This window comes from Ochotona curzoniae, unplaced genomic scaffold (genome assembly GCF_017591425.1).
Source record: "Ochotona curzoniae isolate NIBS_2020 unplaced genomic scaffold, NIBS_Ocur_1.0 contig_65, whole genome shotgun sequence".
NCBI lineage: Eukaryota > Metazoa > Chordata > Mammalia > Lagomorpha > Ochotonidae > Ochotona > Ochotona curzoniae.
In genome coordinates, this window is record NW_024466508.1 from 516366 (window position 1) to 535398 (window position 19033).

At 63.4% G+C, this 19033-nt stretch overlaps 1 protein-coding gene across 3 annotated transcripts; it reads right to left on the reverse strand.

The window, feature by feature from the left end:
* Positions 1-797: 797 nt before the first annotated feature.
* On the reverse strand, positions 798-16924 carry P2RY8 (P2Y receptor family member 8). 3 transcript variants are annotated; one of them, XM_040991659.1, is made up of 3 exons: positions 16493-16924; positions 1480-2625; positions 798-1433 (listed from the first exon to the last, which is right to left on the reverse strand). In XM_040991659.1, exon 2 carries the CDS (start codon positions 2584-2586, stop codon positions 1495-1497), a length of 1092 nt encoding a protein of 363 aa, XP_040847593.1. In that variant the 5' UTR covers positions 2587-2625; positions 16493-16924; the 3' UTR covers positions 798-1433; positions 1480-1494. The 3 variants fall into 3 exon arrangements, with proteins under 3 accessions (XP_040847593.1, XP_040847591.1, XP_040847592.1); XM_040991657.1 differs by having other exon boundaries at positions 798-2625; XM_040991658.1 differs by lacking the exon at positions 16493-16924 and adding an exon at positions 2736-3103 and having other exon boundaries at positions 798-2625.
* Between the last annotated feature and the right edge of the window lie 2109 nt (positions 16925-19033).

The window sequence follows — 19033 nt, forward strand, 5'->3', positions numbered from 1 at the left end:
GAGCTGCCAGGCCTTGGACAGCAGAGGGGAGGTTGGCCTGGGGCAGCTGCTCTCCTGACAGGGTCCAGGAGAAGGGACAGGGGTGCTGTGGCCCCGAGGACCCCAACCAGAACCCTGGCTGAGTGGTGGGGTGGCCCTGGCTGCTGGAAACACCCTCCCCAACCTGGCCAACTGGTGCCGGGGTCACCGAGCCAGCAAGGGCAGGGCCTGGATCCCAGGGGCTGCACAGGGGTCCCCGCCACAGGCCCTCTGCCCAGGAGCCCCAAGCAGCCCGCAGCTGCGGGCGCATCACCCCTGCACGAAGCGTGGACTGTGGTCCTCAGAGTCCCGCAGCTCCCAGCAGGTGGCAGCAGAGACGCGCCCTGGCCCGGTGGGCGCTTAGGGCCGAGCCTGTGTGCTCCGCTGGTCCGTGCACCTGGAACCTGTGTTCCAGGGCCACCACAGGGGACGCTGACGCTTCACAGGACAAGGAATATAAGCAGATGAGCCGGGTCTCCGCACCAGAGACAAACTGCAACGCGGGGGAGGGCCTCTCGGGGAGAAGCCAGCGAGAACCCCCTCAGACATGCTGGGTGTCAGCAGACTTCTCTTTGCTTTTTTTTTTTTTCCAATGCATGTATTTATTTATTACAAATGCAGAGAGAGTGTGCTTCTATCTGCTGCTTTACTCCCCCAGTTGCCCGTAACAGCCAGAGCTGAGCGGCCTGGAGCAAGGAGCCTGGGCTCCATCAGGTGTCCCACACAGGTGCACCACCACCTGCCCTGTTAGCCAGGAGTCGGAAGTGCAGCAGCCAGGGTTCCAGCAGGAGATGCTGGCGCACAGGCCACGGCAAGCCTGCTACCCCCTGGCTGGTCTCTCTGTGAGCTTCGTCCAGGGGCCTCGTAGGGTCCGTCGCCACAGCCTCACTACCCCTTGTGGGGAGCCATGACCCCCACCCAGACATGCGGAGAACAGAGTGACTTGCCTGCTGGGCACGGGGTCCCCTGGGGCCCAGCATGGAGCAAGCTTGTCCAAGATCCCACAGCAAATCCCTAAGGTTTCAGGACGGCATAGATTGCTGTGAACTTGAACTTGGGACTTAGCGCATTAACCGTGCACAGTTCTGACCCGTCACTTCTTCAGCCTGCAGGTCCCTGGGGGCCGGCTCTGTGTGGCCGGGCACGCCCTCAGGACCTCAGCCCGGTAGGGCCATGGTCAAGAGCAGCAGGCAGAGGCCGGGCTGAGTCTGGTGGGGTCGCAAGGGACTGCGTGTGGTGGGAGCCCCCGGGGGTTCGTCAGCTCTCCCCAGTGCCCAGGAGATTGACGGGAATGTCTAGGCTGTGCCATCTAGTGTTCAGCCGTCCGTGTGGCACCCATGGCACCCTGTGGCACGCCCTCCTCCCTATACCACACGTGACAACTCGCTCTCCCGTTTGCCGGGTCGGCTGCGGCCCTGGGCCGGGCTCAGAACTCGCTCTCCCGTCTGTCCGGGCGGCTGCGGCCCTGGGCCGGGCTCAGAACTCGCTCTCCCGTCTGTCGGGGCGGCTGCGGCCGGCCTCGGGCGAGGACAGCGTCCTGGCGGAGAAGAGGCTGTCCCTGCGGGCGTCCAGGTCGTCGGCGGGCGCCCGGCGGCAGCAGTCCAGATAACGCCGCAGCCGCAGCTGGAACTCGCGGGAGGCGAAGTAGTACACGAAGGGGTCGAGGCAGTTGTTGAGGCAGCTGAGGCAGAGCGTGAGCTTGTAGATGTGGTAGTAGCTGCGGCCCAGGAACAGGCGGCCCACCATGTGCGCCAGCAGCACGAAGTTGTTGGGCGCGAAGCAGGTGACGAAGGCCAGCAGCACCACGGCCGCCAGCCCCACGGCGCGGCGGCGCCGGGCCCGGCCGTGCGGGTCGCTGGTCCGCAGGAGCCTCAGGATGGTGGCCGTGTAGCAGGCCACGGTGACCACGAAGGGCACCAGGAAGAGCAGGACGAAGAGCGAGAAGAGGAAGGCGGCCCACATGGCCGGGCTGGGCAGCGTGCCCCACGGCAGCACGTCGAAGCAGGTCACGATGCCCAGCGCCTCCACGGTGTAGGTGAGGTCGGCGCGGGCCAGCGGGGCCAGGGCGGTCAGCAGCAGCAGCCAGCAGGCCGCGCAGGCAGCCAGGGCGTAGCGGCGGCGGCGCCAGCGGGCCGAGGCCAGCGGGTACAGCACGCCCAGGAAGCGGTCGACGCTGATGCAGGTCATGGTCAGGATGCTGGAGTACATGTTGGCGTAGAAGGCCACGGTGACGGCTGTGCAGAGCGTGCCGCCGAAGGCCCAGTGCTGGCCGCTGCAGTGGTAGTGGATCTGGAAGGGCAGCACGGCGGCCAGCATGAGGTCCGTGACGCTCAGGTTGATCATGAAGATGACCGAGGGTGACGTGGGCCCGATGTGACGCAGCAGCACCCACAGGGAGAAGAGGTTGCCGGGGATGCTGACCAGTGCCACCAGGGAGTAGACCACGGGCAGGACCACGGCGATGGCCGGGTTCTGCAGCATGAGCAGCGTGGCGTTGTCGGGGCCTGACGCGTTCATGTCCAGTGCCAGGTCCGCCACGGCCCAGCCCGCGTCCGCTGCCACGTCCATCGCGGCGCCGGCTGCAGTATCCTCAGCGGAACCGGGTGTCTGCAAAGCAAGGGGCGGATGTCGTGCAGACCCAGAGGACAGTGAGCCCGTGCCACCTCTCCTCCCACTGCCAGTGCCCCACGGGGACCGCCCCCCACGGAGGCCCCCACCAGAGAGGCCACGTGTTGGGGTCCCGGCCACGCAGCAGAAGCCTCCCCAAAAGCCCCATTCTTTCCTGGGCTTTGCTGACGGCTCTCCACTAGGTCAGCCCACGAATGCCTGTTACAGCTAGGCTGGCCGGAAGCTGCACCCAGGTCCCCCAGGCCGGGCGTGGGGTGGGGGTGGCAGTGGCTCAGGTGCCTAAGGTGGTTCTGCTACCTCCCAGGAGCAGGGGCAGAAGAGAGGCCCGGACGAGGGTCCAGGCAGAGGGGGTGGCACAAAGCCAGCACCGACCACACCGCCCCCAAGTCAGTGGTGTGTTCTGAAAAGGGAATAGAGCGCATGCGTAAATATGCAAAGTGTGAAGGGAGGTGACGGAGGGCCGGCTGCTGTTCCCCCACCCCCCAGTGCACCCCTGCATGCCCCCCAAAGCTGTAGCCTCCTGCCAGCTGCAGACCACCTGCTTTGCAGCGTGCCCCGGGGCCTGGCCAGCAGAGGGTGGGCCAGTGTTCCTGCTGGGACAGGAAGAGGCCTTTAGGCTCTCCCCCAGGACAGTGTTCAGACCCCTTTGGGGTGAGGGGGAGGTGCTGGTTTCGCTTCTGCCTCACGGGACTGGGGCCTTGCCGTGGCCGTCACTGTGCAGGTGGCTCTGGACTGGGGACATTTGCATGCCACCCTCCGTGCAGCGCAGCCACGGTGGCTGCACGAGCTGACGACGCGGCGGCCGCCCACACCTCACTGCCACCTGGCAGCGTGGAAGTCGCCCACAATAGGTGCCGCCAGGGGCTGCTCCCCCGGCGGGGTGAACTCTGGGGAGTGGACGGCCCTGCTGCGTGTGTGGGCAGCTCGGTGCCTTAGGCGAGGCCCTCGTGGGGCCACACGCCAGAACACAGGCACGTGTGAGACTCCTGGACCGGGAGACGGGGCGTCCCCAAGTGGGGACTGTAGTGCCCCCATCAGCCCTTCCTGTTTTTGATCAGCTCCACTGAGTGTCTGACACACCCTAAGACACGAGGCGGGCCGGCACAGGCTCCAGGACTTCTCAGTGTTCAGTGGCCATGACCCCAACCATGACGTCGCCCCCTCGGGTTGAGGTTTGTCCCGGCTGACATCCCAGCCTGAGGTGGAGCCTTCAGGAAGTTCAGGGAAAGCAAGCCAAAGAACAGAGACTCAGCAGGGATTCCTAACCTGTCTTACATGAAAATCAGCTTGTCTTTGAAAGTGGCTGTAGAAGTGTTTCCTCTGAAAGGAGAGCCCCGGCACAGTTCAGAACAGGAGGCAGAGAGGAGGGGTGGGGAGAGAGGGAGAGGAGGGGTGGGGAGGGAGGGGAAGAGGAGGGGTGGGGAGAGAGGGAGAGGAAGGGTGGGGAGAGAGGGAGAGGAGGGGTGGGGAGAGAGGGAGAGGAGGGGTGGGGAGAGAGAGGGAGAGCAGGGGTGGGGAGGGAGGGAGAGGAGGGGTGGGGAGGGAGAGGGAGAGGAGGGGTGGGGAGGGAGGGGAAGAGGAGGGGTGGGGAGAGAGGGAGAGGAGGGGTGGGGAGGGAGGGAGAGGAGGGGTGGGGAGGGAGGGGAAGAGGAGGGGTGGGGAGAGAGAGGGAGAGGAGGGGTGGGGAGAGAGGGAGAGGAGGGGTGGAGAGAGAGGGAGAGGAGGGGTGGAGAGGGAGGGGAAGAGGGGTGGGGGGAGAGAGGGAGAGGAGGGGTGGGGAGAGAGAGGGAGAGCAGGGGTGGGGAGGGAGGGGGAGAGGAGGGGTGGGGAGGGAGAGGGAGAGGAGGGGTGGGGAGGGAGGGGAAGAGGAGGGGTGGGGAGGGAGGGAGAGGAGGGGTGGGGAGAGAGAGGAGGGGTGGGGAGAGAGAGGGAGAGGAGGGGTGGGGAGGGGAGAGGGTGTGTGGAGACAGCCTTATCTCCTAGCAGTGACAAGCCTATCCGTGCAGCTGTCACGCTGTGATTAACATGAGAAAGTGTGTTCCGTTCTCCTGGTCCCTGAGCCCTGGGCCTGAGCTCCAGGTGTCCCATGCTCAAGGGACAGCAAATGCTGTGGTCTTGGACACTGACCCTGCCTTCGATGACCGTCCCGTGGGCAGGCGTCTGCTCGCCTCTGAGACCGTCCGGCGGGCAGGCGTCTGCTCGCCACGGCCATATCCGGCAGTTAGGAGGTGCTGATGCTGTCGCACGGCTCAAGGTGGTCAGCACACTGCCCATGTCCCACCTGGCTCCAGAACATTCTCCCGCGTGGACAGACCTTCTCCTTTCCCCCACTGGTCTCTGCCCATCACTCGCCAACTTTTGATCTGTAGGCATTTCCGGCTAAGGACAGCTCCCCTGGGAGCGGCCTCTAGTTGGGGTGTGCACTGGGCAGCAGTGTGGGCAGCACTCTGTCGACCTGCCCATTGTCCCTGGACCCTGGGCTGTGTCCATTTCATCTTGGCAGGTCCAGGTCAAGCACACGGCACCTAGCACACCTACACAGCACCGTCCACACAGCACCGTCCACACAGCACCTAGCACCGTCCACTCAGCACCGTCCACTCAGCACCGTCCACACAGCACCATCCACTCAGCACCGTCCACACAGCACCGTCCACACAGCACCGTCCACACAGCACCTAGCACCATCCACTCAGCACCTAGCACCATCCACTCAGCACCGTCCACACAGCACCATCCACTCAGCACCGTCCACACAGCACCGTCCACACAGCACCGTCCACACAGCACCGTCCACACAGCACCTAGCACCATCCACTCAGCACCTAGCACCATCCACACAGCACCAGGCACCGTCCACTCAGCACCATCCACACAGCACCTAGCACCGTCCACTCAGCACCTAGCACCATCCACTCAGCACCTAGCACCATCCACACAGCACCTAGCACCGTCCACACAGCACCATCCACTCAGCACCTAGCACCATCCACACAGCACCAGGCACCGTCCACACAGCACCATCCACACAGCACCGTCCACACAGCACCTAGCACCATCCACACAGCACCATCCACTCAGCACCTAGCACCGTCCACACAGCACCGTCCACTCAGCACCTAGCACCGTCCATACAGCTCCTGGCACACCCACTCAGCACCATCCACACAGAACACTGTTAGCTAGGGCATGCCAGTAGGTGGCACCATGACGGACCCTGAACGCACCTGCAGGTGCCACGTCCAGTTCTGCCACAGGTCACTGGTCAGGGTCATTCCGAGGAGGCCTGTCTCCATCAGCCATTCATTTTCATGAATGATATTTCCACTGTCTGCTTGTCAACCTTCCGTCATCAGTTACTCAATGCATCAATCTGCAACTGCCGTCTGTCTCACCCATCGGGCGCCGATGTCCCTGTCCGTCCTCTGTTGTCCTTCGTTTACTGAATGCCATCTCGCCCCTCTGCCAACCTCCCGCTCCTTATCCGACCCATCACTGTTGTATGCAGGTCTCCACTTGTCTGGATGTCCGAACAATGGCTTCAAGTGCGGCTGACTCTACCCTCTGGGGACGTTTGGGGTGTCATTCTTGGATGTTGAGGGGCTCCTGGCATCTGGTGGGTGGAGCTCTCTCAACATCCCACAGGGCCCAGAGCAGCCCTCAATGTTGACCTTGGGAGGCCGACTATGATCTGACTTTAGAACCAGATCCTGGCAGGGGCAGCCTGTGACTGCACCTGAGAGGGGTCTGGGGGGGACAGCGAGCACCCCTGGGTCAAGGCAAGGGCAGAGATCAAAGCTTCAGAGAGGCACCAGCCATTCTGCTGAGCCAATACCAGTCGCCCCATGCACACCACCCCCGACTTTCTCCAAGCCCCAGCAGCTGTTTTCTCAGCCCCGCCCCCTGCCCCGCTGCCCAGGCCTGAGGTTCCCCGTTGCCATGCCTGGCCGACTGCCAAAACCGAGTAAGCAGGGTGGGGGCGGTGGTCAGGCGGGTTGGGACCTGGCAGGAAACGTGCCGTCTTTGCCCTCTGGCGCAGGCCCAGCGCAGCCTCCACCATTTGCATGTGGCTGCCGTCTGCAGTGCGGGGACGGCCACCTGGGTCCTACAAGCCTGCAGGCTCTCTGCCTTGGACCACATCGACAGGCAGTTAGCACAGCAGGAGGTGGGGAACGGGAGCTTCTGCTGTCACTGCGTTTCTCCAGCAAACACCTGCAGGGGGTGACTGCTTTAGCAAGAACGCCTGTGAAAGGCGAGCTGGGGTGCAACCCCCAGCGGTTCTAGAACATTCTGTCAGGGTGAGCTTGGCACGTGTGACTGACCCATAGCCCTATGGCAGTTCATCGTGAACACAAGAGCCTCTTCAGGTCGGGCTCACCTTCCGACTTCCTCCCCCCACTGCCCGGGGAAAACCAGACCAAGGAGCCTTCCAGAAGGACACAGAACATCTCAGCTCAAACCCAGCGATCTTTTTGCAGTGGGCGCTTCATGAGCACAGGCAGTGCGGGTGTCGAGTGGGGCGGGCCGCGGAAAGGGAGAGACACCCGTCCTGGGCACGGGGAGGGTGGGTGGCCGCGGCACAGGGACCAGGAGCCAGTTCTCACGCTCCAGGGCCAGCTCACAGAGCAGGCGTGAGAAGCAGCCGGCTGCCAGAGGGACACGTGAGGACGAACCTGCGCTCGCTCACCCCGGCAGGCTGCGAGCAGCCAGGAAAGAGCTCACGGCGGGGCCAGCACCTCGCCCAGGGAGAGACAGAGGAATCCTTCCGGAAGTGGAGTCAGGACAGCGTTAAGCGACCCATGGGAGAAGCTCACGAGGCCTCCGTGGAATGTTCCAGAGAACTGTACATGCACACACACAAGGGGCATTGGACTCATTCACGAAACGTTATTATGGAAAGCACCATACAGCAATTTCAAAAATTTTGTGCCCAAATAATCTTTGAGTGCCGTCAGCCTCAGCTCCCTGGGTGTGAAGTGACGAGAGCTGCTCACGGGTCAGACGGCACAGGTGCCTGGATGGTGAGGGGTGGAAGCGATGGGCCGGTGAGCCAGATGGAGCGAACTGGACAAGTTAGAGGGCCGACAGGGCGGCCCGGGTGAGGGCGTGGGCGATGAGAGGTGGATGGACGTGGCATGACTGCTGGCGGATTAGACAGAGTATAAAAACAAAAAGTCGGGCCCACACAGTAGCTGGATGACTGAACTCCTCTCCTTGCACGCCCCGGGATCCCCTATGGGCGCCGGTTCTAATCCCGGCAGCCCCGCTGCCCATCCAGCTCCCTGCTTGTGGCCCGGGAAAACAGTCGAGGACGGCCCAAAACCTTGGGACCCCGCACCCAAGTGGGAGACCAGGAAGAAGCTCCTGGCTCCTGGCTTTGGATTGGATCGGCTCAGTCCCAGCCCTTGTGGCCACTTGGGAGTGAACCAGCAGATGGAGGATCTTCCTCTCTGTCTCTCTGTAAAATCTGCTTTTCCAATAAAAGTAAATAAACAAATCTTTTAAAAAGCAAACAAGACAAAGCAAGAGGTAGCCAAGTGAGCACGCAGCTTGTGGTCGCCCCTCCGCGTCCCTCGGGCCCCTCACGTGCTCTCCTCAGTAGCAGGTTTTTAACTTTCATTTCTGTCTGCATCAGGGCTGCGTCGGCCCACAGCCGAGCTGTAATGTGCAAGCGGCCAAGACCGCGGCGTGCTACTGACACAGAGTCACCGGCCCGGCACAGAACACACCTGCCCATCACACCTGCAACGCCCGAGGACGCGGAGACACGTGGGGCGTCGGACTGGACGCAGGTGGGAAGCCGCTGGCCTTCCAGGACCACAGAGAAGCTGCACAAAGCTGGCGTCGGGCCAGGCTGGGACGCTGCCCAGGGTCACCCACGTCGTGGTGCCCCGCAGAGAGAGCCAGCTCAGATCACACACTGCAGAGCTCTGAGCTCTGAAGGCAGACCGTTGTGGCTGGGGAGCCGGGGAACGGGGTGTGAGAATTTTCTAGAACAAGAGGGCTGCGTGGGTGACCTGGCGCTAAGGGCTTCTGGCTGTGGCACCAGCGCAACCCAGACGCAGAACAACCCTCGCCAGTTGGGGGCTGCCGCTTCACTTCTGCTTTTGCTTCCTGTGTCACCACTGACCTCACCTTTGACCTCCTGGCCACCTACGCCCCCCGGGGTCCGTCTCTCCGCCCCCTTGCCCTGCGGTGCCCGGTCAGGCGCCCCTGATGCCGGATTGGTAGGAAGAACAAATCATATAGTGAGTAAGAGTGGGTGAGTGGCCACCGCAGCAGGTCAGGGTCTGTGTGGAGGGAAGGGGTGAATGAATGAAGGGGTGTGGAGGGAGCCTGCACCCCTCAACGGACGGCCGGGCTGGGACATGGGGAGAGGGCGGGGCCAGGGGCTGCCCACTGCCTAAGCTGCTGCCTGGAACCCCTGTCTCCACATGTGTCCCCAAGTGATCTCCAACCAAGTCCCTGGTGACCACAGCAGCCAGGTGATGGTCCCTGGTGACCACAGCGGTCAGATGATGGTCCTTGGTGACCACAGCGACCAGATGATGGTCCCTGGTGACCACAGTGGCCAGGTAATCATCCCTGGTGACCACAGCAGCCATGCCACATCTCTGCTGCTGACCATGGCAGCCAGGTGACAATCACTGGCCACGGTCTCCCCGCCAACCCTCCTTCGGCTGCTGGGGAGAGACCAGTACCCCTGTAAGCACAACTTGACCAGCTGGGACCCATGCAGTGGGTCCCCGGCACCCAGGGTGGCTGGCCCTCTGGGGCAAGCTCTGGATGGACACAGGAGATGAGGCCCCGCTCCCCCGGCCGTCCACTGCAGGAGGTTTGAAGCCAAATGATGGGCAGAACCCCCTCTTGCTCCTGCAAGGCCGCAGGTGGGCCAAGTCCTGGAGTGGGCTCTATGCGGAGGGCAACGGGTTCGCGAACAGATACCACGACACATTTCTCAGACTTTTGCTTTTTAAGCTGACTTTGGCCTCATTCTGAGCTTTTGCTTTGAAGGGATCTAGTGGCCAGCGGATGAGGCCTCAGGAGGGGTCAGCCTGGCCCACACCCCTGGACTTGGGCCCTGGCAGAGGGCCGGATGCCTGCACTGGAGTGTCCCTGGCTGGTGCCTGGGAGAGGTGATGGCCGCTTACCAAGGAGCCGGAAATGGGGCGTGGACCCCGGGGTAGCCTCCTGCAGCTGGGGCACTGGCGGCCCTGACCGGACAGCCGGGCCTGAGTTCCAGCCACCCTGCTTCTGACTCAGCTCCCTGATAATGACACCCTGGGGATGGCAGGATGTGCCCTGGGCCCCCCATCCCCTCCCGGGGGAACTCCATGGAGCTCCTGGCTCCTTGCCGCAGCCCGGCTCAGGTGTGGCGGCTGTGGCCTTCAGGGGAGTGAACGAGGGGACGGCTCAGCTGCCGGCCAGTCTGCCTCTCAGAACCCAGGAAGCTGCACTGCACACGTGCCCAGCGTCAGAGGGGAAGGGCTTCCCTGGCACGCACTGCCCAGCAGCTGGCTACTCCAATACCAGCTGATTTTCTTTCCTTTTTAAAACGTCTGTTTGAAAGGGTAAGTTACACACACACACACACACACACACACACATCTTGGGCCCACTAGTTCACTCCCCCAAGTGGCCACAGCAGCTAGGGCTGGGCCAGGCTAAAGGCAGGAGACAGGAGCTTCCTCCGGGCCCCCCACTTGAGCTTCAGGGGCCTGTTCCTCGAGCTGCCAGCCAGTGTGCCGTGGGGTGCACATTAGCAGGGAGCTGGGGGGTCAGTGTGATGGCTCAGTTGGCTGATCCTGTCTGCAGTTCCAGGATCCCATATGAGCACTGGCTCATGTCCCGGCTGCTCCACTTCCCGTCCAGCTCCCTGCTTGCTTGTGACCCAAGCCTTGGACCCTGCATGGGAGTCCTGGAAGAAGCTCCTGGCTCCTGGCTTCAGATCAGCTCAGCTTTGGCTGTTGCAACCACTTGAGGAGTGAACCATTGGATGAAAATTTTGTCTCTCCTCTCTGTCAACCTGCCTTTCCAATAAATAAATGAATAAATAAATAAATCTTTGGGGGGGCGGGGAAGCAAGGCGCTGCAGTCAGGGACAGAGCCCGGTGCAGGAGCCCAGCAGCACACAGATGTCTGAGGCACAGCTCCCACCCGGGCCAGGGCAGCTGGGACACGAGCAGCTGCACCCTACGAGGCCTGCCAGGCAGCGGCCAGTGGGATGGTGGCACCCGCGGTGTGGGCTTGCAGGGTCCAGGGCAGCCAGAGTGGTCTGTCGCTGGGACTGCCGGCTAGATAGATGCCAAGAGCACGTTGGGCACGCCGTCACACACGGCCGTCCCCGAGGCCGCCAGGGCAAAGGGAAGAAGCTTGGAGCCGCTCGTGTGTGGTCGGCTGTGGGGGCCTGGGGCGGCCTTAACCTGATTTTCACTTGGAGCGGTAACAGGCGTTTCCAGCTGGTAGCTGCCGGGGCACTTCCTCAGCCTGCGCCGCGTTTGCGCGGCGTGGTCCTTCCTGTCTCATTTCTGCTTTCCTGACTTGGGACCCTGCAGACCTCACGCTTCTCCTCTCGAGCTCTTGACACGCAGGATGCGCCGTGCGGGCTCACTTTCGGCCCAGCAAGGCCTAGCGTGCGCACACAGTTCCCTCTGCTCTCTGCAAAGATGCCGGAGCCTCACGTGGGGCTGCACACGCACAGAACTCGAATAAAGCCTGCAAACTGCAGCCCTCCACGGCCAGAGGGCCCTGTGTCTCCATCCCTCTCTGTCCAAGTTCCTTAATCGGTCGAACTTTGTCATTCCTCCTCCACACACAGCTCATCACGCTGCGCTAGTGAGGGCGCCGGGTAACGGAACAGTGAGAAGGACGGACGGCTGGACGGCTGCACGGCTGGACGGGTGGAGGGACAGATGGGTGATGGACCCATGACAGATGGATGGAAGACATGACAGAGCAGCTCTGTCCTGGGCTGTGGTCCTGCCCCCATGGCTGAGCGCCAAGACCAGGCTGGAGGGACACTGACGCCTGAGCCGTGGGGACACCCTAGACAGTGAGCTGAGTGGGTCCAGGGAGGGGCCTGCTCAGTGTGGCTGGGTCCTGACCGAGTCCAGGGGTCCTGAGTGGGCCCAGGGAGGGGCCTGCTCAGTGTGGGTGGGTCCTGAGTGGGTCCAGGGGTCCTGAGTGGGTCCAGGGAGGGGCCTGCTCAGTGTGGGTGGGTCCTGAGCGGGTCCAGGGGTCCTGAGTGGGTCCAGGGAGGGGCCTGCTCAGTGTGGCTGGGTCCTGAACGAGTCCAGGGGTCCTGAGTGGGCCCAGGGAGGGGCCTGCTCAGTGTGGGTGGGTCCTGAGTGGGTCCAGGGGTCCTGAGTGGGTCCAGGGAGGGGCCTGCTCAGTGTGGGTGGGTCCTGAGCGGGTCCAGGGGTCCTGAGTGGGTCCAGGGAGGGGCCTGCTCAGTGTGGGTGGGTCCTGAGCGGGTCCAGGGGTCCTGAGTGGGTCCAGGGAGGGGCCTGCTCAGTGTGGGTGGGTCCTGACCGAGTCCAGGGGTCCTGAGTGGGTCCAGGGAGGGGCCTTCTCAGTGTGGGTGGGTCCTGAGCAGGTCCAGGGGTCCTGAGTGGGTCCAGGGAGGGGCCTGCTCAGTGTGGGTGGGTCCTGACCGAGTCCAGGGGTCCTGAGTGGGTCCAGGGAGGGGCCTGCTCAGTGTGGGTGGATCCTGAGCGGGTCCAGGGGTCCTGAGTGGGTCCAGGGGTCCTGAGTGGGTCCAGGGAGGGTCCTGCTCAGTGTGGGTGGATCCTGAGCAGGTCCAGGGGTCCTGAGTGGGTCCAGAGAGGGGCCTTCTCAGTGTGGGTGGGTCCTGAGCGGGTCCAGGGGTCCTGAGTGGGTCCAGGGAGGGGCCTGCTCAGTGTGGGTGGGTCCTGAGCGGGTCCAGGGGTCCTGAGTGGGTCCAGGGGTCCTGAGTGGGTCCAGGGAGGGGCCTTCTCAGTGTAGGTGGGTCCTGACCGAGTCCAGGGGTCCTGAGTGGGTCCAGGGAGGGGCCTGCTCAGTGTGGGTGGGTCCTGAGCAGGTCCAGGGGTCCTGAGTGGGTCCAGGGAGGGGCCTGCTCAGTGTGGGTGGGTCCTGAGCAGGTCCAGGGGTCCTGAGTGGGTCCAGGCAGGGGCCTGCTCAGTGTGGGTGGGTCCTGAGCGGGTCCAGGGGTCCTGAGTGGGTCCAGGGAGGGGCCTTCTCATTGTAGGTGGGTCCTGAGTGGGTCCAGGGAGGGGCCTGCTCAGTGTGGGTGGGTCCTGAGTGGGTCCAGGGGTCCTGAGTGGGTCCAGGGAGGGGCCTGCTCAGTGTGGGTGGGTCCTGAGTGGGTCCAGGGAGGGGCCTGCTCAGTGTGGGTGGGTCCTGAGTGGGTCCAGGGGTCCTGAGTGGGTCCAGGGAGGGGCCTGCTCAGTGTGGGTGGGTCCTGACCGAGTCCAGGGGTCCTGAGTGGGTCCAGGGAGGGGCCTGCTCAGTGTGGGTGGGTCCTGAGCGGGTCCAGGGGTCCTGAGTGGGTCCAGGGAGGGGCCTGCTCAGTGTGGGTGGGTCCTGAGTGGGTCCAGGGGTCCTGAGTGGGTCCAGGGAGGGGCCTGCTCAGTGTGGGTGGGTCCTGAGTGGGTCCAGGGAGGGGCCTGCTCAGTGTGGGTGGGTCCTGAGCGGGTCCAGGGGTCCTGAGTGGGTCCAGGGAGGGGCCTGCTCAGTGTGGGTGGGTCCTGAGTGGGTCCAGGGAGGGGCCTGCTCAGTGTGGGTGGGTCCTGAGCAGGTCCAGGGGTCCTGAGTGGGTCCAGGGAGGGGCCTGCTCAGTGTGGGTGGGTCCTGAGCGGTCGGGTCCGAGTGGCAGAGGGGCCTGCTCAGTGTGGGTGGGTCCTGAGCGGGTCCAGGGGTCCTGAGTGGGTCCAGGGAGGGGCCTTCTCAGTGTGGGTGGGTCCTGAGCGGGTCCAGGTGTCCTGAGTGGGTCCAGAGAGGGGCCTGCTCTGTGTGGGTGGGTCCTGAGCGGGTCCAGGGAGGGGCCTGCTCAGTGTGGGTGGGTCCTGAGCGGGTCCAGGGGTCCTGAGCGGGTCCAGGGGTCCTGAGTGGGTCCAGAGAGGGGCCTTCTCAGTGTAGGTGGGTCCTGAGCGGGTCCAGGTGTCCTGATTGGGTCCAGAGAGGGGCCTGCTCTGTGTGGGTGGGTCCTGAGCGGGCTTCCTTCAGTTGGCTCCATGTTGAGGGTTGGGGAGGACAATTCCTACCACCCTTGACAGCCACACATGATGCCAAAGTGGGGTCACTAAGGGCAGTGCGGTGAGCACCCCCCGTATTCCTGCTGCACCCTGGCCAGCCCCTCGCCACCCATCTCGTTGACCCTTGAATGTCTCCTGCCCTGAGACTGTCCTCCTTCCCCTGACCTGCCCTCAACCACTGTCCCTGGTGACCCACAGCCCCGAGGGTTTGCCCGCTCACCGGCCCTGCCCGCGGAGCGCGGTGCTGGGACGCCAGGTGCCTGATTTGCATGCCTGTTTAGAAATGGCAGCGGGAGTGCGCAGCAGGTGTGGGAGTGGGGGTGAAGCCGCCAACGGCTGGCGGTCCCTGAGGGTTCCAGAAGTGGGCGTAGCACACTTTCTGTGGGGATGCCCATCCTGCAGGGGGTGTGGCCCCAGAGGAGGAAGCTGTAGCTTGTCTAAGGTCACTCCCCGGCCGGCCACTTCCCTCTCGGTAGAGCTCAAGTTTACATAACCAAGTGCTTCCTCCTGATGTTTCCACGTGGGTCACGCTCCACTCCGAGCCTTGCCTGGCAGTCTGACCTCACGTGGCTGCTTCTATCACCTGGCCTCAGTCTGCTCCTCCGTAAAGTGGACATGCAGGCAGGCGCTTTCTCGGAGGATGTTGCAAACATGCCCAGGCATCCCCCAGCGCCGCCCGGAGTCCCCAGGCGTCCCCCGGCGCCCCCCGGCGTCCCCAGGGGCCCCCAGGCATCCCCCTGCGGGCCTGAGGTTGCCCATACTCTGAAACCTGAGACCAGCACTCAGACCTGTCATTTTTAGGAGCTGCAGAAGCAGACACCATGGCGTAGCTCCACAGTGCGGGTGGCGGAGAAGGGCTGCAGCAGTGGTGAGCAGGGTGGTCCCGGCTTTGGGGCAGGACCTCCTGCAGAGACCCCTGCAGCGCACCCCAGCACATGAGAGCAGCACCCTGTCTTCCACAGGGTCTTTGTGGAGAGGATAAAGGGGCCAGGTTGGCTTGGGGTCCCTCTGGCCTAGGAGGGGTCTGGATTTAACAGCACGCCAGTGAGTAGGGCAAGTGTGAGAAGACGTGTTTCCGTGGCTAAATGCTCCTTGTGCCCCTGCAGGGGGTGCGCAGGCCAGCGTCCTCTCTTGCTCTAGCTGTCACCCGTCCACCCGTCCATCTGTCCACCCGTCTACCCTTCTACCCGTCCATCCGTCTGTCTGTTTACCAGTCCATCCGGCCATTTATCACACCGTCCATCCGTCTACTAGCCTACCCGTCCACCCTTCGACCCATCCGTTCATCCACCCGTCCACCCTGCCACCCGTCCACCTGTCCGCCCACTTGCTAAGTCACTGATCCAATCATTCATTATTCATCCACTTGCTCATTTCCAAACACCTTTATTTGCAAGGCAGATTTTTATGAAGAAGGAAAGATCCTCAGCGCTGGTTCACTCCCCAGGTGGCCGCAATGGCCAGAGCTGAGCTGATCTAAAGCCAGGAGCCAGGAGCTTCTTCCAGGTCTCCCACGCAGTGCAGGGTCCCTAGGCTTTGGGCCACAAGCAGGGAGCTGGAGGGGACGGGCAGCCAGGACATGAAGCGACGCTCATGTGAGATCCCAGTACTTGCAGGTACAGGACCAGCATGCTGCTCTACTGCCAGGACCTGCAATTCATCTCTCCCCCTTCTCTTAGTCTCTCCATCCACCCACGACCCACTCGTTCCTCACCGTCCACTCGTCCACCTGCACATGTGTCCACGCGCTCCCCTCACGTGCTCATCGTCTGCCCAGTGACCCACCAACAGGGCTGAGCCTGGAGGTTCCCTCTACGGCAGTCAGGGTCCTTCCCGCAGGGGCCCTTGGGTCTTCTCGCAAGCTCACGGCACCTGTCAGCCCTGTGGGTGTCCAGCCAGCAGCAACTACCCCACCTAGTCGTGTTTGAATGCACGCAGTCCCAACCGCATCGACCATATTCACGCTCACTTATTTGCCAGAGAGGTGCTCCTGTCTGCTGCCTCACTCCCCAAACCTCCACAGGGGGCCGGGCCTGCACCCAGCAGGAGCTGGAGGCAGCGACTCCACTGGGTGCTGCTCGGGAGCAGCTCGGATGAAACGCTTGGCACTGGGGCCAGAGTCAGGAACCAGAGCTGGGCAAAGGGGTGGCCACACAGGGCCTGGAGACCTACAGAGTCTTAACTGCCAGGCCAGGCACGGGAGCGAGGCAACACCTCCCTGGTTCGCTCAGACAGATCCGGTCCCTGGGTCCGGCCCTTGGCCTGGCAGCCCTGCTTCCCAGAGACGTGACCACGGCTGGAGAAGCCTTTCTCTCCACGCCTTGTGGTTTGTCCACGGCGACCGACACAGCCGGTGGTGCAGCTTGGGAATCAGGGCAGCTGGGTCTCGCTGCAGGTCGCACACCCAGGCCAGGGGCCCCTTCTGGGGGCGCCCTGTCCGGCACCAAGAGCCCAGAGGCCGAGACTGCCCCTCCCGCCTGTGCTGCTCGAGGTGCAGCTCCTGGCCCTGTGCGCTGGCCGGGTCGCCTGTCACCTGTGTCCTGGGGCAGTCAGCATGTCCCTGTCCATCCTGTCCCACCTCTCCCACAGTCCAGCCCCAGGAGGTCACTCACCTACAGCCCAGGACGCACGGAGCCTCCGAACGCCCGCCTGGCCCCCTGCCACGGCTCTCCTTCCAGCGGCTGCTGGGCCTGCCCAGTGCCTGGCCGCAGGGGCATGGCCCCGGCAGTGGCCGGTGGGCGGGAAGGCCAATCTGCAAGTGAAGGTGTTTCGGGAACACCTCCGGGGGTCAGAGACAGGGGCGGGGCCGAGGCAGGAGGAAACGCACTGTGCAATTTCCTTTTTAAGCTATAAAAAACACACACACACACACAAGTAAGAAAAATGGCAAGAACACGCGTTTCCTGTACAGCTTACACATGGCAACATCTTACGCCTGGCGGCCAGCGCGGAAGAGGCCGACTGTCAGGGCTATGGAGAACACGCAACACTGACCTATCAGATACAGGACAAGGGCTGGACTACAGCAACTGCATGTTGGGCAACACGCTGGCCTGCACTGAGCTGCGGGTGGCGTGCTGTTCTGCGTGGAGTGTGGCCTGTTCCTCTCCGGCTGTTAGGGGCTTGCCTCTAACTGACCCTGTTGTCCTGGGCAGGGGTCAGTCCTGGGTGGGGGTCAGTCCTGGGGGATGGTTCCCGTGGTTACAGGAAGTGGGTGGACACCACAGTGACCTCAACCAGGGATCTGGCACACCCCAGTGCAGCCAAGGCCACGTACAGGCCAATGACGGACAAGGGCCAACACTCCTGTCCTATCAGGACCAAGCAGGGCTGACGCCAGCACCCATGCAGAGGGGGTAGGACACCTTTGTCTCCGCCACCCAGCTTGTTCTTCCCACTTGTGTCCTCTGCTCTCCTGTGCGTTCCCTCACGGCCCGGAAAAGGCCCAGGAACGGACTGCTCTCTGCATAATAAAGGCCTGTTTGTGCTTGGCTGGTCGGCAGATCGAACAGTGGGCAGGGGTTCCATTCTGAGCAGGGGGTACGTCCTGCGCAGGAGGTCTGTCCTGGGCAGCAGTCAGTCCTGGGCAGGGGGTCTGTCCTGAGCAGGGGTCTGTCCTGGGCAGGGGGTCCGTCCTGATCAGGGGTCTGTCCTGGGCAGGGGGTCCGTCCTGATCAGGGGTCTGTCCTGAGCAGGGGTCTGTCCTGGGCAGTGGTCAGTCCTGGGCAGGGGTCTGTCCTGGGTAGGGGTTCTGTCCTGAGCAGGGGTCTGTCCTGGGCAGTGGTCAGTCCTGGGCAGGGGTCTGTCCTGGGCAGGGGGTCTGTCCTGGGCAGGGGTCTGTCCTGGGCAGGGGGTCCATCCTGCACAGGGTGTCTTCCTGGGCAGGGGTCAGTCCTGGGCAGGAGTCTGTCCTGAGCAGTGGTCAGTCCTGGGCAGGGGTTCGTTCTGAGGGGGGGATCAGTCCTGGTTGAGGTTCCGTCCGGTTGTGGACTGTCCACAGGCCCCGACCCCGGACTTGGTGAGGGCTGTGGCAGGCTGCAGGCCTCCCAGCAGCGGTGGGTGGTCAGGGAAGCTCGGGTGCAAGGCCCTTGTGCCGGCGGTGTCAGCAGGCCAGGCAGCACATCACCCCCCTGCCCTCCAGGGTGAGAGGGACAGCCCCACGTCCCCCCGGCCCCTCTCTCCTTCACCCTCGCTGACTCCCAGCATCTTCCCGCAGCTGTCCCGTGGTCTGGTGTGGCCCACTTCCTCCTTGCCATGCATGCTGGCCCACCCAGGCCCCAGGGTCCTGTCTGCTGGAGAGAGGATGCCAACTGGCCGCACCCACCACCCTCCTCTGGTGTCGCCTGCCAGCCCAGGATGAGGAAGTGCCCCACCCAGTCACTACCACAGCCCTTATCTGACTGCGCCATCTGGGTGTGTCATTTCCAGCCTGGGTGGGTGATGGGACTTCAGCATCAGGCCAGCCCCAGGCTTCCCGTGGGCATAGGCAACACACGGGGCCCCTCCAGATAGTGGAGTTGGGACCCTGCATGGACCACAGGCTATCCACGTCAGAGGGCCAAGGTTCGAGGCCCAGTTGCCCCTCCTGGCTCCAGCTCAGAGGCTGGGTCCCTGCTGCCCTGCGGGAGAGCTGCATGGAGCCCGGGGCTCCTAGGAGCGCCGTCGCTGCAGGCACTTGGCCATGCAGGAGGCCATCTCTCTCAGCTGTCATCAACACCCACGCAGGCGTGGCATCCAGCTCTTATCTCTTTATCTCTTCCCTTTCAAACACAAAGGTTAATTTGTCAAAGAATTATTTTGTCGTTCTTGGAAAGGCAGATTTACAGAGAAGGAGAGACAGAAAGATCTTCCGTTCACTCCCCAACATGGCCATAACGGCAGGAGCTGAGCCAATCCGAAGCCAGGAGCCTCTTCCAGGTCTCCCACGCAGGTGCAGGGTCCCAAAGCTTTGGGCCGTCCTTGACTGCAGGGAGCCGGATGGGAAGTGGGGCTGCCAGGACCTGAACCAGCGCCCACGTGGGACCTGGGACTTGAGGTAATCATTAGCAAAGTGAGCCATCACGCAGCCCCCACACAGACTTGGAACGCCGGTCGGCTGCTCTAACGCACTGCCCACGGGGGACTGTTAGTCATGACCTGGGATGAGGAAGACT

Coding starts and splice junctions, on each gene's coding strand:
- P2RY8 (XM_040991659.1), bottom strand. CDS start 2,586: ATGGACGTGGCAGCGGACGCGGGCTGGGCCGTGGCGGACCTGGCACTG.